At 47.9% G+C, this 22841-nt stretch overlaps 1 protein-coding gene across 1 annotated transcript; it reads right to left on the reverse strand.

Moving 5' to 3' along the window:
* Positions 1 to 1948: 1948 nt before the first annotated feature.
* On the reverse strand, positions 1949 to 3196 carry C19H1orf202 (chromosome 19 C1orf202 homolog). The gene has a single exon (XM_055233575.2). It carries the CDS (start codon positions 2549 to 2551, stop codon positions 1964 to 1966), a length of 588 nt encoding a protein of 195 aa, XP_055089550.1. The 5' UTR covers positions 2552 to 3196; the 3' UTR covers positions 1949 to 1963.
* Positions 3197 to 22841: the final 19645 nt, after the last annotated feature.

Genomic DNA, 22841 nt, shown 5'->3' on the forward strand with positions numbered 1-22841 from the left:
CAGCTATAGGCAGGCTAACAGGGTGGCTTTCCTCCTAAGGATGGGGCTATGAGGTTTAGCGGCTTTTCTGGTAAAAACGCCTTCCTGTATCACAGACCTACGAAACAATTTCATCTATCTGGGCAATGGCAAGAATAAAGAAGCTAGGAAAAATACAAAATGCACCTAACCAACCCCAAGTCACAGAATTACAGAGAATTCTTCCCTATGGGGCCCCAGCTCCTGGCCTCGGCTTTCTGGCGTATCCCTTGTTTTCTCTGTTTTTCATCTTCCTAGGTTCACTGTTCAAGTATCAGGCATCAGCATCCTCCACCTCCCACCCTTCCCCCAGTGATTTTTTTTTTTAAGACAGGGTCTGGCTCTGTTGCCCAGGCTGGAGTGCAGTGGTACAATTATAGCTCACCGCGGCTGAACAATGGGCTCAATTGTTCCTCCCACCTCAACTTCCCAAGTAGCTGGGACTACAGGCACGTCCCACCACACCCAGCTCAATTTTTAAATTTCTTTATAGAGAGAAGGCCTCCCCATGTTGTCAGGCTGGTCTTGAATACCTGGCCTCCAACGATCTTTCCACCTTTACCTCCCTAAACGCTGGCCCCTTCCCCAGCGTTGACTCTCTAGGTCAAGGGGGAGGGGAAATCCCTGCCTGGAAGGCACCGGGGACTCCAAAGCCGCTTCAGCAGCAGCACCATCAAGTGGAGAGCTTCCAGGCTCGCATTTGGCGTTTTTAGCTTGCTAGTGCAAAGAGTAAGCTGGGCCGGGCGCGGTGGCTCACGCCTGTAATCCCAGCACTTTGGGAGGCCGAGGCAGGTGGATCACCTGAGGTCGGGAGTTCGAGACCAGCCTGACCAACCTGGAGAAACCCCGTCTCTACTAAAAATACAAAATTAGCCGGGCATGGTGGCACATGCCTGTAATTCCAGCTACTTAGGAGGCTGAGGCAGGAGAATCGCTTGAACCTGGGAGGCGGAGGATGCGGTGAGCCGAGATCGCGCCGTTGCACTCCAGCCTGGGCGACAGAGCAAGACTCCGTCTCAAGAAAGAAGGAAAGGAAAGAAAAAGAAGAAAAGGGTAAGCTAGTGAAAAGCTTGCCAGCTTTGGCGCATGAGGCAGTGAGGGGAGAGGGAGGTGTGGATACTAGTCTGGGAACAGCCTGCGGAGAGACCATTATCACAGTTTAGTAACTACCTGTAAGGTGTGTCGCGCTTTCAGAGTCCCCACAGCACTTTCTACTATTTCACTTTCATCCTCACAAGTTTGTAGAGCCAGAGTATCATTTGCAGGTTTTTATTGATGAGGAAAAGGAAGATGTTCAAGACCCATCTGGGAGCCTCCAGGAATCCTTTCCCTTTGTTCTTTTAAGTCTAGCACTGGTTTCCAAACTCCCCTGTCCCACCCCCACCCCAAGCCATCGTTCCTAAATGCCTGTCAACAAAAGCATAAAAGTAGAGTTCGTTCACTTCAAAGTGGGATGTGAAGCTCAGCATCCTGCTTTAAACGGTGGTTTTTTTTTTTTGTTTTTTGTTTTTCGACGGGGCGTAGTCGCTCACGCCTGCAATCCCAGCGCTTGGGAGGCTTAGGATCGCTTGACCCCAGGAGTTTGAGTCCAGCCTGGACAACATAGATTTGTTGTTTTTTTTTTTTTTTTCCTGTCTCAAAAAAATGTAAAAGCATTGCAGAGATTGAAAACTCTTTCCCACCTTCTCCCCTGCGGTGTTTAGGAAGAGACAATCCGCCCCCGATTCAGCTCTTCCCAGCCCGCAGCAACTGCGCAGCGGTGGGAACCCAGGTCTCCGCGGCACCCGCAGGCTTTAGTTACTGCACCGAGGCCCTCGGGACAAAGGCTGCGAACAGGACGCGGCCCGTTTAGCTCGCTGCGAACCTCAAGATACCCTTGGTTTCCATGCACATCCTCCCAACATTGCATGTGCTTTCATTCCTACGGTGCTGGGTTTACTTTCATTTATTGCTTTCGTTGACCAAAATAATAAAAACAATGCTGAGCGTGCACAGGGGGCGCAAAGTGGGGCCGGCTCCTCGTGGCTGACCCGCGGCGGGGCTGGCGGGCGGGAGCGGCCTGTGCGGGCCGCCCGGGGGCGCTGCTCTGGGGCCCGGCCGCGGCCTCGTGGCCGCCCTGCGCGCGGTCCAGCGCCAGCAGCGGGATCTCCTCCAGCCGGTCCGGCCGCTCCTTGCGCCGCAGGTAGCGCCGCCTCCACGTCGCCAGCCTCTGGAGCAGCCTCTGCAGGCTCGAGGGGCCCCACAGGCCGCGCTCCGGGGCCGCCTTGCCTGCGCGCGCGTGAGCTTGCCTGAGCTTCGTCCTGCGCGGGCCGCGGAACAGCCGCCGCCAGCACCAGCAGCCCGAGCGGGAGCCGCCGTCGCCGGCCACCGCAGGCCGCCCGACTGCCTCCGTCTCCCCGCGCGGAGGGGGGCCCCGCTTCAGGCGCGCCGCCTTCTCCAGCAGCTCATGCTGCGCGCCGCCGCGCCGGGGGCCACCAAACCGGGGAGCCGCCGTGGCCCGCGCAGGCCTCTTTTCGGAGCGCGGGGCCCACATCTCGGAAACTGTCGGGCTGGACAACAACGCTGCCGCCTCCAGGACTCCAAAGGGACCCTCGCGTCCTCTCCGGGCAATGTGCCCACAGGCGCCCTCTACGCGCTTGGGTTGCCCAGGAAACCCCAACGGTGACCTCACAATGCCCAGCAGATCCCTCGCCCCCTGCCGCTGACGGGGTCACCAGAATCCAACGACCCAAGGAATCCCTCAAATAAGTCGGCCAAATTTCCCTGCGAACTTTCAAATATGGCCTCACCTGGACAAGAAGGAATCTTGGAAGTTCCTGGGGCCCAACTCCTGGTTCACGAAGACACACGGCGTCCTCGAGCAGGGGGCTACGCAGCCTTCCCTGGGTCAAGGCGCGGGTTTCAGCCTCAGGCGTGTGTTGCGCTGGAGATTTGTATTTTGTGAACTAGTTTCAGGTGGTCTCAGCACTTTTCTGTTAACAGGGAACCAGAGTTTCAAGAAAGATCTCAAAACCTAATTTTCTTCATCTCGCCTCACTCAAAGGCCTCTTTCTTGTAGGATTATGATTTATTTTTTTAAGTAATTTTTTTTCTGATTGCAAACATAAGACTTTTGAAGAAATTTTGTAAAACTAATAAAAAAATACTTTTTTCTGCTTTTTTATATATTTTTTCGTGCTTGTTAATTTTCTCCAATTCAAGGCAAAGTTAAATAATAATAGCTGCTATGGGGGCTGGTCGTGGTGCCTCATGCCTGTAATCTCGGCAATTTGGGAGGCCGAGGTGGGCAGATCACTTGAGCCCAGGAGTTCGAGACCACCCTGGGCAACATGGAGAAACCCCGTCTCTACAAAAAATACAAAAAAATTTCAGGGCATGGAAAAAAAAAAACGCTACTCTGGGCACAGCCCTGAAGGGAGGGGCAGGGCAGTATGCAAAGCTGTTCTGGCAGCTGACTCTGTGGGGCCCCCTCACCATGGAGAGTGAATGGGATGAAGGGTTCATGCTATGCACTAAAATACAATGCAAATATTGATGAAAATAAACTTTTTTAAATGAAATTGTTGCCCTCCTACCAAATGGGAAATTAATTTTATCGCTGGATAGACACTTATGAAGAAACTGGACTTCAAGGTTGTCCATCTCAGTATTCTGGCGGAAAAGCATGAAATTGAGCCATTCCTTGCAAAGACCAGGAAATCCAGCATTTCCTACAAGAATGGGGATTGCTTGGAAAAGAAGAGCTGGCAGAGCATCTCCAGATGCTGCCAAGCTTGTAGGACGTGTGCAGGACTGTTCATGAGGCCAGCCAGAGAGGCCCAACTGTGAGCCCTGTCCCTGTCCTTCAGGAGAGGCCCTGCGGCAGACCCTGGGCCAGCCCTGGGAGGAATACATCTACTCAGCTGTGTCCCTTCTGTATTCCCTTTCGTGGTCCTTAAGTGACTACATCATCTAGTCCAGACCAACATGCTGTGCCCTGAGCGAGGTAGAAGATTTGGGGACAAGCCTGGGCCCATGCTTCCTTCTTCACAAGAATGAAAACGACTTCACACTCCCAAGTTTGCCCCTACCTCTCTTATTTTCTCCTTAACAACTCATGCACAGAGCAGGGGTGCTGAGGGGCTCTGCTGCTGGCCCTGTTCTGGATGGGCAGGGCCCCTGGGGAGGGCAAATCGAGAGGCAGAGGCCCAGAGGGAGGGTCTGGATGACCTAACCCAGCCTTAAAGGTGCATGTTTTCATCAGCTCTTCCCTGTGTACTCAGCACCCTCCCAAGACCATCTGGGCCTGGCCCTTCCACCTTGCTCCAAAGCGGTCTGCTCTGGGACTCCCCACAAGTGAACTCTATTGAGGATGCCCAAATCCTGAAATGGGTTCTGGAAATCTTGGGTCCTCCATGGTCATCCCCACATGTGTCTCCCGTCTTTCTCCTGACAGACTCCACTCCCAGTAGTAGGAATCAACCTCTGCTTGTTAGAATAGGAAGCTAGGCAGACATGAGCAGGGCAGGAGACCTCCCCTGCCAGGAATGTCAGACAACCATCAGGTGATGGTCAGGTGGTTGTTACACTTTCTTTCTAAAATAATAATTGGTCACAGCAGGCATTAGGAAAAGGCGGTCTCCCAGTAGGTAGAAAACACCTGACGCTGGTGATTAGCAGCCTGCCAGTAAGTTCTCAGGAGTTGGGCAAGTAGGCTCAAGTATGTGCACTAAGAGGCAAAGCGGCGGAGTTTAACTGGTATATGACCTTCTTCTAGGAACACTCAGCGGACTCAAATGAGTATGCGCGCAACTGCAGTAAACACACTGCGCATGCGGCCCCTGCTCTCAAGTGCGATATGCAGCCCGCCACGCGCGCAGACAGCCCACCCCAAGGGAGGAACTGGGAGAAGGAACACGACCCCCCGGAAGCATGCCAACGTATAAAACCCCAAGTCAAAGGCTGAACAGTGCACCTGGACCGCTCAAGTCGCCCATTTGGCCTCTTCAACTGTACTTTCCTTCCTTTAGTTCCTGCTCCAATACTTTTTCCCCCCCCGCTCTATCATCCAGGCTGGAGCACACCAATCTCAGCTCACCGCAACCTCCACCTCTGGGTTCAAGTGATTCTCCTGCCTCAGCCTCCTGAGTAGCAGAGATTACAGGCACACGCCACCACGTCCAGCTAATTTTTGTTTTTTTTAGTAGAGATGGGGTTTCACCATGTTGGCCAGGATGGTCTCAAACTCCTGATCTCTAGGGATCCACCCACCTCGGCCTCCGAAAGTGCTGCAATTACAGGCGTGAGCCACCGCATCTAGCCCTACCATCTTCAACTGAAACAAAGATAGAAGGGTAGAGCTGAGGCCAGGAAAGAGAAAGTGACTAGAATAAAAAGGGTAAAAGAGGGTAAGATTTGTTATACAGATTATATCAGTGCCTTCTCCAATAATCAGAGTCTCCAGTGATTCAGTCATCTTTCTCTTTCTCGTACCAGGAGGGAGACACTCTTACAAATGGAGATTATTTATTTATTTATTTATTTATCAGATGTGGTCTCGCTCTGTCGCCCAGGCTGGAGTGCAGTGTCGTGATCTCGGCTCACTGCAACCTCTGCCTCCTGGGTTCAAGCCATTCTCCTGCCTCAGCCTCCCAAGTAACTGGAATTACAGGTACATGCCACCACGCCCAGCTAATTTTTGTATTTTTAGTAGAGATGGGGTTTCACCATATTGTCTAGGCTGGTCTGGAACTCCTGACCTCAGGTGATCCACTCGCCTCAGCCTCCCAAAGTGCTGAGATTACAGGCGTGAGGCACCAGGCCCGGCTGTATTTTTTTTTTTACCAATGTAAATTTATTTTACAAAAGGGTAACCACTCTTGTTTTCAGAGCTTCTGTTGTCTCTGCTGTTTCTCAAAACAACCAGCTCAAAATAATCCTTATACCTAAGAACAGAAAAATAGCTCAGAGATGTCTGAGCTATGTGAGGTGCGCAGGCCCAGATCCACAAGGCTGCAGGACTTCAGTTGTGGACCCTCTGCGTCCCAGGCTCCTACACATGCCTGGGGGCAATTATTTAACTTTTGTTCCTGACTAGCCTCACCCTTTATCTTCATGTTCTTGGAATTTGTGATGCAAAGAACAATGTATGGCCAACCAATAGCTTAATGTTATTGTATTTATTTATTTTTTTTTTTCTTGAGACGGAGGAGTTTTGTTCTTTTTGCCCAGGCTAGAGGGGTGCGATCTCGGCTCACCGCAATCTCCACCTCCTGGGTTCAAGCAATTCTCCTGCCTCAGCCTCCCAAGTAGCTGGGACTACAGGCGCCCGCCACTTTGCCCAGCTAATTTTTTTTTTTTTTTTTTTTTGTATTTTTAGTAGAGACAGGGTTTCACCATGTTGGCCAGGCTGGTCTTGAACTCCTGACCTCAGGTGATCCACCTGCCTTGGCCTCCCAAAGTGCTAGGATTACAGGCATGAGCCAAGGCACCCAGCCAATTGTAGTGCAAATTCTTGGTAACAACTTAGGAACTGCCTCTTCTTTCCCTTTATTTTTTATTCTTTCTGTTGAGACAGTCTTGCTGTGTCACCTAGGCTGGAGTACAGTGGCACAACCTTGGCTCACTGCAACCTCTGCCTCCTGGGTTCAAGCCATTCTCCTGCCTCAGCCTCCCAAGTAGGTGGGAATACAGGCACCTGCCACCACACTCGGCTAATTTTTGTATTTTTAGTAGAGGTGGTTTTCACCATGGTGGCCAAACTAGTCTCAAACTCTTGACCTCAAATGATCCACCCACCTCGGCCTACCAAAGTGTTCAGATTACAGGTGTGAGCCACTGCCTCTGGCCTTCTTTCCATTTAAAAACCCACTTGTAACTGCTGCTCATTGGAGTGTATCTTCAGGGCAACTTGAATCTATGCTCCCAGATTGCAGTTCTCAAGCTTGTCCCAAATAAACTCTCTACTTGTATTAGTTTTGCCTCTGCTTTTTCCTTTTAAGTTGACATATCCAGTGTAGTTAGCAGGATTCAGAGTGACTATCCCCACCTCATCCCCACTGAGAAAGGAGAAAGGAAAAACTCCGGTCAGGCAGGCAGTTAGGGTGGGTCCTCAGTTGAATCCTTTCAAAGAACAGCCTGCAGACACAGATAAGGGAACTTGCACAGGGGGCCTTGCCTAAGACATGCCCACAGCTGCACAGATAAGAAAGGCCACACAGGTGACTTGCCCAGACATGCCCACAATGGAAATTTCCATCCCCTGACACATGTGCAGTGAGGGGAACAAAGCAATAGGGAGGAACTCAAGCTAGGGGCCCACATTCACATTAGGAGGATGGGGCGAAGCTACCAGAAATTGGCATCGTATGCAAATGAGACGCCCAGCCCTTATGGGTTTCCTATAAAAGCCTTTGCATTCAACTGTAAAAGCAGCAACCCTCCTCTGGTTCCCATCTCTGCAGCGGAGAGCTTTCTTCTTCCACTTATTAAACATTTGCTCCAGCCTCACGCTTTCCTTTGTATCTACACTCCTTAATTTCTTGGTCCTGAGACAAAGAACTCCGAGTGATACCTCACAACAAGAGACTGCTACATCGGGGTGCATTGGCGAGACTAACACCACCACTGTTTCTGAAAATGGCCTTGATACTAGCATGAACCCTCTGTCTTCAGGAGTCCTTTCGTAAATGCTCAATGGGTTCACCTTGCCTGCTGCCTAGACAGAGCCGATTTATCAAATCAGGGGAATTACGATAGAGAAAGAGTTATTCAAGCAAAGCCAGCTGTGCCGGAGACTGGAGTTTTATTATTACTCAAATCGGGCTCCCCGAGCATTTGGGGATCAGAGTTTTTAAGGATAATTTGGTGGGTTGAGGGGAGCCAGTGAGTCAGGAGTGCTGATTGGGTCGGAGATGAAACCATGAGGAGTAGAAGCTGTCCTCTTGTGCTGAGTCAGTTCCTGGGTGGGGGGTGGGGCCACAAGATCAGATGAGCCAGTTTATTGATCTGGGTGGTACCAGCTGGGTGGTGTCTGCAAAATATCTCAAGCACTGTTCTTAGATTTTATAACAGTGATGTTACCTCCAGGAGCAATCTGGGGAGGGTCAGAATCTTGTAGCCTTCAGCTGTATGACTCTTAGACCATAATTTCCAATATTTGATTAATTTGTTTGTCCTACAAAGGCAGTCTAGTCCCCAGGGAAGAAGGGGGTTTGTTTCCAGGAAGGGCTATCATCTTCCTTTCAAACTATAAACTATAAACTAAGTTCCACTCGGCCAGGCACCGTGGCTCACACCTGTAATCTCAGCACTTTGGGAGGCCAAGGCAGGCAGATTACCTAAGGTCAGGAGTTTGAGACCAGCCTGACCAACATGGTGAAACCCTGTCTCTACTAAAAATACAAAAATTAGCCAGGCATGTTGGCTAATACCTGTAATCCCAGCTACTTGGGAGGCTGAGGCAGGAGAATTGCTTGAACCCAGGAGGCAGAGGTTGCAGTGAGCCGAGATCGTGAGTTCGTGTCATTGCACTCCAACCTGGGTGACAAGAGCGAAACAATGTCTCAAAAAAAAAAAAAAGTTCCACTCCGAGTTAGTTCAGCCTTCACCCAGGAATGAACAGGACAGCTTGGAGGTTAGAAGCAAGATGGAGCTGGAGCTGTTTAGGTGAGATCTCTTTCACCATCTCAGTTACAATTTTGCAATGGTGGTTTCACTATTGGGTGTTTCTGGTGAGTTCTCCTAAATTCAAACCTCTCACTCTTTGGTTGAAGGTCTAGACTATCTGAGCTGTTTTGCAAATGCTTTCTTGTCTTTGAGCGTGAGGGCCTCAGTCTCTGTCTTTGCACGGAAATTTGTGTAAAGAGCTATGCAGAGAACTATCTTTATTCTACCTCTGCCTCACAGCAGAGGTTCAAGTCAAAGAACTGGCAGTTAGGCACCAGTGGTTTTGTTTTATACAATATGCTTCTTTCTTTCTTTCTTTCTTTCTTTCTTTCTTTCTTTCTTTCTTTCTTTCTTTCTTTCTTTCTTTCTTTCTTTCTTTTTCTTTTCTTTCTTTCGAGACAGAGTCTCACTCTGTCATCCAGGCTGGAGTGCAGTGGTGCGATCTTGGCTCACTGCAACCTCCACCTCCTGGGTTCAAGAGATTATCGTGCCTCAGCCTCCCAAGTAGCTGGAATTACAGGCGTGTACTACGATGTCCAACTAATTTTTGTATTTTTAGTAGAGACGGTGTTTTGCCATGTTGGTTAGGCTGGTCTTAAGCTCCTGACCTCAAGTGATCTGCCTGCCTTGGCCTCCCAAAGTGCTGGGATTACAGGCGTGAGCCACCACGTCCGGCCTACATAGCATGATTTTAAGATTACAGCTGTTTCCTATCACTTGAAAATTCTGACTTAGGGCTGGGCACGGTGGCTCATGCCTGTAATCCCAGCACTTCGGGAGGCCGAGGCGGGTGGATCACAAGGTCAGGAGATCGAGACCATCCTGGCTAACATGGTGAAACCACGTCTCTACTAAAAATACAAAAAATTAGCCAGGCATGGTGGTGGGCGCCTGTAGTCCCAGCTACTCTGGAGGCTGAGGCAGGAGAATGGCGTGAACCTGGGAGGCGGAAGTTGCAGTGAGCCAAGATCGCACCACTGGACTCCAGCCTGGGTGACAGAGCGAGACACCATCTCAAAAAAAAAAAAAAAAAGAATACTCTAGCAATGTGCAAAAAGTTTCATGACTTCTGTTGTCTATTGTAGTACAACAAACCGCCTCAAAACCTAATTACTTAGAACAACAACCAATTCTAGGCTGGGTGTGGTGGCCCATGCCTGTAATCCCAGTACTTTGGGAGGCCAAGGCAGGCGGATCACAAGGTCAGGAGATCGAGACCATCCTGGCTAACACGGTGAAACCCCGTCTCTACTAAAAATACAAAAAATTAGCCAGGCGTGGTGGCAGGCGCCTGTAGTCCCAGCTACTGGGGAGGCTGAGGCAGGAGAATAGTGTGAACCCAGGAGGTGGAGCTTGCAGTGAGCTGAGATGGCACCACTGCACTCCAGCCTGGGCAACAGAGCAAGACTCTGTCTCGGGAAAAAAAAAAAAAAAAAAAGAATAGTTCATCAATTATGGGAAATTAAGCTTCAAAATCTAAGTGCTCTTCTTAGAGGCGCCGGCTGGATTTATGTATAGCACTGATGGAAAATCTCTTGGAAATATCTAGGGAAGTGAAACCATCTAACCCAGGAGAGCCACAAGCAGCAGCAGCCAAAAGAGAGATTCTCTGAAATGTCTAAAATAGCCGGGCGCGGTGGCTCAAGCCTGTAATCCCAGCACTTTGGGAGGCCGAGGCGGGCGGATCACGAGGTCAGGAGATCGAGACCATCCTGGCTAACACGGTGAAACCCCGTCTCTACTAAAAATACAAAAAATTAGCCAGGCATGTTGGCGGGCGCCTGTAGTCCCAGCTACTCGGGAGGCTGAGGCAGGAGAATGGTGTGAACCCAGGTGGCGGAGCTTGCAGTGAGCCGAGATCGCGCCACTGCACTCCAGCCTGGGGGACAGAGCGAGACTCCGTCTCAAAAAAAAAAAAAAAAAAAAAAGTCTAAAATAATTCTTCTGCACACACAATTGGAAAAAAAATAAAAATTAAAAAATTTAAAAAACACTGGTTTTAGACCCAAACCAACCAAATGGGAGATGTCCTTTATGTTTGTCCTTGCTGAAGTCTGATAATAAGAGATTTGAAAATATTATTTTTTGTGTTTTTTCTTTCTTTCTTTGAGACAGGGTCTTGCTCTGTTGCCCAGGCTGGAGTGCAGGGGGCCATTCTCAGCTCACTACAGCCTGAACTCTTGAGCTCAAGCGATCCTCCCACCTCAGCCTCCTGAGTAGCTGGGACTACAGGTGTGCACCACCACACTCAGCTAATTTTTTGATTTTTTGTAGAAACTGGGTCTCACTCTGTTGCCGAGGCTGGTCTTGAACTCCTGGCCTCAAATGATCCTCCCACCTCAGCCTCCCAAAGTCCTGGGATTGTGGGCATGAGCCACCACACATGGCTTTTAGAGCTTTAGGGTCGGAACTCAGCATAATTAAAAGCTGACATTTGGGCTCTCATTTTTTAGACAAAGATAAAAAGTCCCTCCTGCTTTTTTCCTCTTTTGGGTCTTCTTTCTGGGAATTTTCTTAGTTGACTGAAACCCCTTTTTAAATGTGTTTGCTTCCTACCTTGTTGGCATAATTTTTGCTGAAAAAAGTGTAAAATTTGTTGGCCTTTTAGAAAGCTTGGAATCTCCCCAAATTGCCTCTTTTAACACTTGTTCTTCTATTTCCTTCCACTTGAGACCAGCACTGCAAAATTATAACTGAGACAGTGAAAGAAATCTAGCTTTGCCAACTCCATCTCGCTTCTGACCTCCAAACTGTCCTTGTTCATTCCTGGGTGTAGACTGAACTAACTTTGGAGGAACTTAGTTTGTAGTTTAACTTTGAAACAAAGACATTAACAGCCCTTTCCCAGAACAAACTCCCTTCTTGCCTGGGGACTAGACTGCCTTTGTAGGACTAACAAATTAGCCAAAAGATTACAAGTTATAGTTTAGGAGTCATGCAGCTGGAGGCCGCAAGATTTTGAACCTCCCCATATTGTTCCTGGAGATAACATCACTATTATGAAACCTAAGATCAGTGCTTGAGGTATTTTGCAGACCTTGCATTTATGAATCACCTGGCACCACCCAGTTTAATAAACTGGCTCATCTGAGCTTGTGTCCCGCAACCAGAAACTGACTCAATGCAAGATTCAACTCTGTATGATTTCATCTCCAGCCCAACCAGGCAGCACTGCAGACTCACTGCCCGCCCCTGCCCACCAAATTATCCTTAAAAACTCTGATCCCCGAATTCTCAGGGAGACTGATTTGAATAATAATAAATCTTCAGGCTGGAAGCCATGGCTTATGCCTATAATCCCAGCACTATGGGAGGCCAAGGCAGGCGGATCACCTGAGGTCTGGAGTTCGAGACTAGCCCGACCAACATGGAGAAACCCCGTCTCTACTAAAAATACAAAATTAGCTGGGCGTGGTGGTGCATGCCTATAATCCCAGCTACTCCGGGGCCGAGGCAGGAGAATCGCTTGAACCCAGGAGGCAGAGGCTGCAGTAAGCCAAGATCGCACCATTGCACTCCAGCCTGGGCAACAAGAGCGAAACTCTGTCTCAAAAACAAAAAAACAAACAACAACAAAAAGTACTTTCCTTCCCCTCTTATTATTATTATTATTATTGTTGTTTTTTCGAGATGGAGTTTCACTCTTGTTGCCCAGGCTGGAGTGCAATGGCGCAATCTTGGTTCACTGCAACTTCCGCCTCCCAGGTTCAAGCAATTCTCCTGCTTCAGCCTCCCGAGTAGAGTAGCTGGGATTACAGGTGCCCACCACCACACTCGGCTAGTGTTGTTGTTTTTTTTTTTTTCTATTTTTAGTAGAGACGGGATTTCACCATGTTGCCCAGGCTGGTCTCAAATTCCTGGCCTCAGGTGATCCACCCACCTCTGCCTCCCAAAGTACTGGGATTACAGGAGTGAACCACTGTCCCCAGTCGTAAATTCTTATCTTAATGTGGAATGCCAATATAAGAAAGGAAGTGTAGGACAAAGGTGAAGGTTTCCAAGTTGTTGAAGGTTTATGAAAGATTAATCTCATGAAAAGAATTTTGTATGGCTGGATGCGGTGGCTCACGCCTGTAATCCCAGCCGTTTGGGAGGCCAAGGTGGATGGATCACCTGAGGTCAGGAGTTCGAGACCAGGTTGACCAACATGGTGAAATCCCGTCTCTACTAAAAATACAAAAATTAGCTGGGCGTGGTGGCGCACGCCTGTAGTCCCAGCTACTCAGAAGGCTGAGGCAGGAGAATTGCTTGAACCAGGGAGGGAGAAGTTGCAGCAAGCCAAGATCGCACTATTGCACTCCAGCCTGGGTGACAGAGCAAGACTCCATCTAAAAAAAAAAAAAAAAAAAAAAGGTTTACAGAAATCTTATCCTGTGTGGTCAATGTTGACTGAGATTAGATGAATTAATTTGTTTATTAGGTTTTGTTAACATTAACTTTAGGGCTGAACTCAGTATAGCTCACACCCGTAATTCCAGCACTTTGGGAGGCCAAGATGAGAGGCTCCCTTGAGCCCAGGAGTTCAAGACCAGCCTGGGCAACATAGTGAGCCCTTGTCTCTACTAAAACTAAAAAAATAAAAAGAATTAGTCAAGCATGGTGATGCACAGCTATGGTCCCAGCTGCTCCAAAGGCTGATGATATTGGCGGATCACCTGAGCCTAGGAGGTCACGGCTTCAGTGAGCCAAATTCATGCCACTGCACTCCAGCCTGGGCAACAGAGTGAGACCCTTTTTCAAAACAATAATTAGCTTTAGCATGAATAATATACTGACACAAAGATAGAATTTGGTTTTCTCTTTGAACATGATTTTCATATGGTATTACTAAGAGACTGGTGTGGTTGCGCACGCCTGTAATCCCAGCATTTTGGGAGGCTGAGGCATGCAGATCACTTGAGGTCAGGAGTTCGAGACCAGCTTGGCCAACTTGGTGACACCCTGTCTCTATTAAAAATACAAAAATTAGCCAGGCATGGTGGTGGGCGCCTGTAATTCCAGCTACTTGGGAGGCTGAGGCAGGGGAATCACTTGAACCTGGGAGGTGGGGTTGCAGTGAGCCAAGATCCTGCCACTGCACTCCAGTATGGGTGACAGAGAGAGACTCCATCTCAAAAAAAAAAAAAAAAAAAAAAAAACAGAGAGAGAGAGAGATAAAATAATAGGCAGGGTGTGGGGCTCACACCTGTAATCCCAGCACTTTGGGAGGCCGAGGCAGATGGATCATCTGAGGTCAGGAGTTCGAGACCTGCCTGGCCAACATGGCAAAACCCCGTCTCTACTAAAAATATAAACAGTAGCAAGGAATGGTGGCATGTGCCTGTAATCCCGGCTGCTTGGGAGGCTGAGGCAGGAGAATCTCTTGAACCTGGGAGGTGGAGGTTGCAGTGGGCCGAGATCATGCCACTGCACTCCAGCCTGGGTGACAGAGTGAGACTCTGTCTAAAAAAAAAGGGGGGGTGGGTAATAAAAGATTTTTGTTCATCTTTTGAGTAAATTGCCAAAAAAAAGAAAAAAAAAAAAAGGAGGGAAAGACAGATTCTAATAGTCTCATGCTATCTTTATTAGGTTTTTGTTGTTGTTTAAATCAACAATTTTTATTGTTGTTTTAAATAAACATTGATTGATTTTTTTAATTAAATTTTTTTATTTCCATAGGTTATTGGGGAACAGATGGTAGTTGGTTACATGAGTAAGTTCTTTAGTGGTGATTTGTGAGATTTTGATGCACCCATACCCAAGCAGCATACACTGAACCCAATTTGTAGTCCTTTATCCCTCACCCCCTTCCCACCCTGTCCCCCAGGTGCCCCAGGTCTTTTGATTATTTGGAAAACTGAGTCTCCTCTCTATCAAAAAGCAAAGGTTTTTGCTTTCTGAAATCTTTGAATTATCACTGGGGCTAAATGACCTACTATTATTTTACAGTGACCTATGATTTTTTTTTTTTAGACTGGAATGCAGTGGCACAGTCTCGACTCACTGCAACCTCCGCCTCCCGGGTTCAAGTGATTCTTGTGCCTCAGTCTCCCAAGTAGCTGGGATTCCAGGCAAGTGCCACCATGCCCAGCTAATTTTTGTATTTTTTTTAGTTGAGATGGAGTTTCAACATGTTGGCCAGGCTGGTCTCAAACTCCTGACCACAAGTGATCCACCCGCCTCAGCCTCCCTAAGTGCTGGGATTACACGTGTGAGCCACCACACTCAGCCCTATGATTCTATTTTGATCAAGTATTTTTAGTCTTAAATATTTGACATGCTTTCCAAATCAAATTTCAAATTCTAAAATCAAGTCTTTTGCAAATGGAAGCCCTGGAATGCTAAGAGGTACGTTAGGCTTATTTGTTATGTTAAAATCATACAGAAAACATTGTCAAATAAAAAATGGTATTCAACTTTCTTTGAGTTATATTTGTATGAATACGTTATTAATGTGTGTCCCAAAATTATATGAGATTCCTAAAATTCTGATATGTCTTGATATTGTCAGACATAATTATGGTTAATTTTTTTTTTTTTTTTTGAGATGGAGTTTTGCTCTTGTTGCCCAGGTTGGAGTGTAGTGGTGTGGTCTCGGTTCACTGCAACCTCTGCCTCCTGAGTTCAAGTGATTCTCCTGCCTCAGTCTCCCAAGTAGCTGGGATTACAGGCACCTGTCACCATGCCCAGCTAATTTTTGTATTTTTAATACAGACGGGGTTTCACCATGTTGGCCAGGCTGGTCTGGAACTCCTGACCTCAGGTGATCTGCCCACCTTGGCCTCCCAAAGTGCTGGGATTATAGGCATGAGCCTGTAAAATAATAGTAGGTCATTTAGCCCAAGTGATAATTCAGTTTAGGCACCCGGCCTAAATTGTTGTATGTCATAGAAATAACCACATTCCTTGTCAATTGCATCTTTAACTATGACTTCTCTGTCTTTTGTCAATCACAAACAATTATTATTTTACTTTGATTCTTCTCAAAAAGCAGTTTAAATTCATTAAAAGGGCCCTGCCAAGTACTCTTGGATATGGGTTTCTTTTTTTTTTTTTTTAACACGGAGTCTCGCTCTGTCACATCACCAGGCTGGAGTGCAGTGACACGATCTCAGCTCACTGCAGCCTCTGCCTCCCGGGTTCAAGTGATTCTCCTGCCTCAGCCTCCTGAATAGCTGGGACTACAGGCACGCACCACCACGCCCAGCTAATTTTTGTATTTTTAGTGGAGACAGGGTTTCTCCATGTTGGCTAGGATGGTCTTGATCTCTTGACCTTGTGATCTGCCCGTCTCGGCCTCCCAAAGTGCTGGCATTACAGGCGTGAGCCACTGCGCCCGGTCGGATATGGGTTTCTGATGACTTTGGAGATCATATCATTGGACTAAGTAAAAACTTTTAGAACTCTAATAAACTGATGCATTCATGAAGATTGCTAACCCAACATCAAGCAGAACAAGAATTCATTGCATGGGACTGACCTGATAGAGGACTGGAATGATTTTTATGACTTTTTGTTAGAAACATTGCTGAATCTTTTTATATTTGTTTCCCAGAGTCAATAAAACTTTTTTCTTTTGAGCTAGTTATAACTTATAGCAATTAGGTAAAATATAACTTTGGGAACAAAATTGAAACAATTGTCTTTCTCTCTACCTCATTTCTCTAAACTTTGGAAACTATGAATATTGTATTTTATGGCAAGCTAGTTATTTGTAGAAATTCAATAAGAATCTGTTTTATGTAACAGGACCCAGCCGAGACACTAGTTATTTTACCAAGGCCTTCACCCTCATAGCATATTTTCAGATATGATGAGACTGCTTTGAGGAACTGAGATTTTGACTTTACAAAGCCAATTAAAATCCCCTTTGAAAAACTGGCCTGGTACCTTGTGTACACAATTCCCTTTGAAGGTTTCTGATCTTGCAGTAAGTAAAGAATGTTACTTTCTGGCCTGGTGCAGTGACTCATGCCTGTAATCCCAGCACTTTGGGAGGCTGAGGCGGGCAGATCACTTGAAGTCGGGAGTTCCAGACCAGCCTGGCCAACATGGCAAAACCTTGTCTCTACTAAAAATACAAAAATTAGCCGGGTGTGGTAGCACACACCTGTGATCCCAGCTACTCAGAAGGCTGAGGCACGAGAATTGCTTGAACCTAGGAGGTGGAGGTTGCCGTGAGCTAAGATTACACCTCTGCACTCCAGCTTGGGTAACAGACCGAGACTGTCTCAAAAAAAAAAAAAAAAAGTCACTTTCTGATGGGCCCAAAAACATCCAGATGTTAGGCCAGGTGCAGTGGCTCACGCCTGTAATCCCAGCACTTTGGGAGGCTGAGGAGGGCAGATCATGAGGTCAGGAGATCGAGACCATCCTGGCTAACACAGTGAAACCCCGTTTCTACTAAAAATACAAAAAATTAGCCGGGCGTGGTGGCGGGTGCCTGTAGTCCCAGCTACTCGGGAGGCTGAGGCGGGAGAATGGTGTGAACCCAGGAGGCGGAGCTTGCAGTGAGCCAAGATCGCGCCACTGCACTCCAGCCTGGGCGACAAAGTGAGACTCCGTCTCAAAGAAAAAAAAAAAATCCAGATGTTTTGGAGACCTTGAGAAGAGAGGAACTCACTCATTTTGCACAGGTATTACAGGTACAGTCTAATAGCGAATTCTTGGCTTGGCTTCTTAGCCTTGAGGCTTTTAAGAGTCTAATTTGAAATGCCTTATGAAAGGTTCAGCAAAACCAACCTGAAAGAGTCTATATGGCTGATCACTATTCTTGTACTTTATGCAAATAATCAGCCCAAATATAATACTAAAACTTATTTGCAAGTAAATTAGTCCTAGTAAGATTTATTTTGGTAAAAATGGGGACTACAGAGAGGGAAAAGTTATGTTTCAGAAGAAAACCATAGTATACCTGTTATTCGATTCTAACCCTGCCCATTGTTTGGAGTTTTTATTATTTTCCTACAATTTGGACTGAATCTCCAATTGAATAGGTTTTTCACTATGTATTTCTCGTTTTACTTCTGAGTAAACCAAAAGCATGAAATTCTGAAGACTAGAGATGATTCAACATGCAACATCAGTTATATAAATTAGAGGCTTGACTGAGGACTATTCCGGAATAAGCCTTCCCAGGGCCGAGTTGCGAAGGACGTCTGTCACTCTCACCTGAGCAGAGATCGGTCACCAATGCTTTCACGGGAAGATTTTGATCAACAGTGGGGAAGTGAGAAAACAAAAGTAGCTCGGAGTAGTCTGAGCTATGTCAGGTGTGCAGGCCCAGAAAAAAGTGAGCACGGACCAGTCCTGCTGCCCACACATCCACGCCTAGGGGTAGTTGTTTAAAGCCACTTTGTTCCTAACTAGCTGCTTTACCCTTTATCTTCATGTTCCTGGAATTTGTGATACAAAGAACAACGTATAATCAATCAATAGTTTATGTTGTTGGTTTTTTTTTTTTTTTTTTTTTTTGAGACAGAGTCTGGCTCTGTCACCCAGGCTGGAGTGCAGTGGTGCAATCTCGGCTCACTGCAAGCTCCGCCTCCCGGGTTCACGCCATTCTCCTGCCTCAGCCTCTCCGAGTAGCTGGGACTACAGGCGCCCGCCACCGCGCCCGGCTAATTTTTTTTTGTATTTTTAGTAGCGACGGGGTTTCACCGTGGTCTCGATCTCCTGACCTCGTGATCTGCCTGCCTCGGCCTCCCAAAGTGCTGGGATTACAAGCGTGAGCCACCGCGCCCAGCCTGTTTATGTTGTTTTAATGTAAATTCTTGAGAAACAACTCAGAAACTGCCTCTTCTTTGTCTTTAAAACTCCACTTGTAATGCTGCTCATCAGACTGTATATTCAGGGCAACTTGAATCTATGCTGCCTGGCTGCCACCCCCAAGCTTGGCCCAAACAATCTCTCTACTTCTATTAATTTTCACCGTGCCGAAGAGGCATATTTTGGGGCAGCATATTCTGGTCTACACAATCATCCGGGCAGGGGTGTGTTCAGTTTCCATCACCTCTGAGCACACCCGAACTGTCTTTCGCTTGTCCCCTCACCTTGGCGTGACTGCATAGCAGCTGGCCCTTCCCTCACCCCATTCATTGCCCTTTAAAAATTGTTGCATGTGGGCCGGGCATGGTGGCTCATGCCTGTAATCCCAGCACTTTGGGAAGCCGAGGCGGGCAGATCACCTGAGGTCAGGAGTCCGAGACCAGCCTGACCAACATGGAGAAATCCCGTCTCTACTAAAAATACAAAATTAGCCGGGCGTGGTGGCAGGTGCCTATAATCCCAGCTAAGTAGGGAGGCTGAAGCAGGAGAATCGCTTGAACCTGGGAGGCGGAGGTTGCGGTGAGCCGAGATCACACCATTGCACTCCAGCCTGGGCAACAAGAGCGAGACTCCGTCTAAGAAAAAAGAAAAAAAAAGAATTGCTGTGTGTTGGCCGGGCGCGGTGGCTCACGCTTGTAATCCCAGCACTTTGGGAGGCCGAGGCGGGCGAATCACGAGGTCAGGAGATCGAGACCACGGTGAAACTCCGTCTCTACTAAAAAAATACAAAAAATTAGCCGGGCGTGGTGGCGGGCGCCTGTAGTCCCAGCTACTCGGAGAGGCTGAGGCAGGAGAATGGCGTGAACCCGGGAGGCGGAGCTTACAGTGAGCCGAGATCGCGCCACTGCACTCCAGCCTGGGCGGCAGAGCGAGACTCCGTCTCAAAAAAAAAAAAAAAAAAAAAAGAATTGCTGTGTGTTTTATTTGCTCCTTCCCTCTTCTCCACTAGGTGCTTCCTCCTTGCATGTAGGCTGTCAATGCTTCCAGCCTCCTGTGGTATAAGGCACAAGGCCAGGACTGCAGACAGATTCAGAGGGTAGAAATAACAAGCCCTAACTCAGGTTATTACTTACATAGATGGTGAAAGGAAAAGTAGGCAAAGATGTTAGCTCCCATGGCCCTCACACCAGGCAACGCTGAAGCAAAAGGGGTCAGGTGACTGCAGTGCCAATCGTGGGACATGCTGTTGCTGAAGAGCTACTGCCATGCGGCCACTAGTTTACCACCTGCAGCTGTGCCCTACGTGAGGGAGGGCAAGGGAGGAAGGCCCATACATCACCAGAACCTGTTGAACTAAAAGGAAAGCGCTGAGGCATAAAATAGAACGTAAAGAGGGTTACATGAGCCAAAGTGAGGAGAGCTGCCGGGGACACACTTCCAGGCTGCCTTGGGGAGTGCACCATTAGGTCCTTGTTACAAGCAGGCTTTTATGTTGTTGTTGTTCTTTTGAGACAGTCTCACTCTGTTGCCCTGGCTGGAATGCAGCAGCATGATCTCTGCTCACTGCAACTCCCATCTCCCGGGTTCAGTTCAAGCGATTATCGTGCTTCAGCCTCTCACGTAGCTGGGATTATAGGCATGCGCCACCATGCCCGGCTAATTTTTGTATTTTTAGTAGAGATGGGGTTTCACCATGTTGACCAGGTCGATCTGGAACTCCTGACCTCAAGAGATCTGCCCGCCACGGCCTCCAAAAGTGCTGGGATTATAGGGGTGAGCCACTGTGTGCAGCCTAAATTTTTTTGTGGTGGTTTTTATCTTTTTAATTTTTTTTGTTTTTTCTTTTTCTAATTTTTTATTTTTCTTTCTTCTTTGTTTTTCTCTTTTAGTTTTATTTCTTTTAGTGTTTTTTTTCACAAGTGGGTTTTGTTTTGTTTTTTTCAGGTGGAGTCTCGCTCTGTCGCCCAGGCTGGAGTGCAGTGGCACAATCTCAGCTCAGTGCAAGCTCCACCTCCCCGGTTCACACCATTCTCCCGCCTCAGCCTCCCAGGTAGCTGGGACTACAGGCGCTCGCCACCACGCCCGGCTAATTTTTTGTATTTTTAGTAGAGACGGGGTTTCACCGTGTTAGGCAGGATGGTCTCGATCTCCTGACCTCATGATCAGCCCACCTCAGCCTCCCAAAGTGCTGGGATTAGGGGCGTGGGCCACCGCTCCCGGCTCACAAGTAGGTTTTTAAAGGCAAAAGGAACAAGGAGTGGGCTGATACAAGGTTGTCTGCCAGGACTCCTCACTGGAGGACGGGGATGACCCTGGATGCTGATTGGCTCTACGTAGCTGAGCTATAGCATTTGAGGGAGGGTGCCAGTGTAGCACATTTTATGGCTACTTGGCATCAGTGAGCCTAGAGCCCACAATAGCAAGTGGCTACAAGAGGAAATTATTTAGCTCAAGGGGGAGTGAGAGGCAACTTTGTCACATTTTAAATGTTTCTCTGGGCCTGATCTTTTAAAGGTGCTCACATTCCTCAGATTAAAAGTTTTCTTTTTCTTTCTCAAACCTGAGAAGTCATAGGAAATGATCTCGTGCCATCCTCTCAGGAAGGTAGGAGTTGGGGAGCAAACGGTCTTGCAGCTTCTCACAAGCCTCCCATGACCCCGTGCTCCCAGAGTATCACAGGCTGATCCAATTAAATCCAGACTCACCGTCCACTGCAATTCAAGCCTGGCCTCTGTGGCCCCTGTGGGTGTGAACCAGGTCCCCGGGGCACTATTCCCCTGCACAAACCACTCCACACGTTTCCCGAACCTTTCTCTGGCTGTAATGGGCTGAACTGTGCACCTCCTTCCCCAATTCATATATTGAAATAGTAACCCCTAAAGCCTCAGAATGGGACTATATTTTGAGATAGGGCCTTTAAAGAGATAATTAAGTTAAAATGAGGTCATAAGGGTGTTCCCTAATCCAATACTACTGCTGTCCTTATAAGAAGAGGGGATTAGGGCCAGGCACAGGGGCCCACACCTGTAATCCCAGCACTTTGGGAGGCTGAGGCTGGTGGATCACTTGACGTCCAGAATTGGAGACCAGCCTGGCCAACATGGTGAAACCCCATCTGTACTAAAAATACAACATTAGCCAGGCATGTATGCCTGTAGTCCCAGCTACTCCGGAGGCTGAGGCAGGAGGATTGCTTGAACCTGGGAGGCAGAGGTTGCAGTGAGCCGAGATCACACCACTGCACTCCAGCCAGGGCAACAGAGAGAGCACTCACAGAGGGACGACCAGGTGAGGACATAGCAAGAAGCCATCTACAAACCAAGGAGAGAAGCTTCAGAAAAAAAGAACCCTGCTGACATCTTGACACTGGACTTCCAGCCTCCAGAATTATGAGAAAATAAATGTCAGTTGTTTAAGGCACCTATTCATGGTACTTTGTTATGGGGGCTTCCATAAATTAATACACTGACAGACTGGCATTGAACTGCATTTTATTTTGCCTCTCTTATTCCTAGGTCGTTCCATCCTCATGGCACCAAGAGGCACCTCCTCAGCAGCCCAGCGCCCAGGCTCCTTCATGCAAAGATGACCTTCTATGACTGTCTCTGTGTGGCTCCTGCCAGGCCTGTGCATCTGCAGATGCTCTCAGGCCACCCAGGGCCCCCTAGCGAAGGTTTGGGCAGCTGCAGATAGATCCTCGGGCCTGGCCTAGAGATGTGAATTTTCAGACACCTGTCGCCATCCACAGTTGCTCAGGCTAGTCCCAGAGCACCCCGGGTCGGAGCTTGCAGGTAAAATACAGGATGCTTTGCTGAAGTTCAGTGTCAGATAAACAAGAAATAATGTTCTAATATAAGTAAGTCCTAAATGATGTTGCATATATATATGCATATGTATATATATATATATTCATGTGTGTGTGTGTATATATATATATACATTTATTTTTTGAGACAAAGGCTCACTCTGTTGCCCAGGCTAGAGTTCAGTGGCACCATCTTGACTCACTGCAACCTCAACCTCCTGGGTTCAAGTGATTCTTGTGCCTCAGCCTCCGAATAGCTGAGGCTACAGGCGTGCACCACCACAACTGGCTACCTTTTGTATTTTTGGTGGAGACGGGGTTTTACCATGTTGGCCAGGCTGATCTTGAACCCCTGGCCTCAAGTGCTCCTCCTGCCTTGGCCTCCCCAGTGCTGGGATTACAGGCGTGAGCCATTTCTCCCAGCCAACATCCTTAAAAAGTATTTGTTTACCTGAAATTCAAATGTAACTGAGCATCCTGTATTTTTATTTGTTACCTACTGGGGCCGTGAGGAGAGCCCCTCCTCAATAAGGCACTTCTGGTGGGGTTTTCCTGCACACCCCTCGGAAGATCTCCTGGACCAAAAGCTGCCCAGAAGCCGGAGAGCTCTCCACATTCCCTACCT

The sequence above is a fragment of the Symphalangus syndactylus genome, chromosome 19 (assembly GCF_028878055.3).
Source record: "Symphalangus syndactylus isolate Jambi chromosome 19, NHGRI_mSymSyn1-v2.1_pri, whole genome shotgun sequence".
Taxonomy (NCBI): domain Eukaryota; kingdom Metazoa; phylum Chordata; class Mammalia; order Primates; family Hylobatidae; genus Symphalangus; species Symphalangus syndactylus.

Coding starts and splice junctions, on each gene's coding strand:
- C19H1orf202 (XM_055233575.2), bottom strand. CDS start 2,551: ATGTGGGCCCCGCGCTCCGAAAAGAGGCCTGCGCGGGCCACGGCGGCT.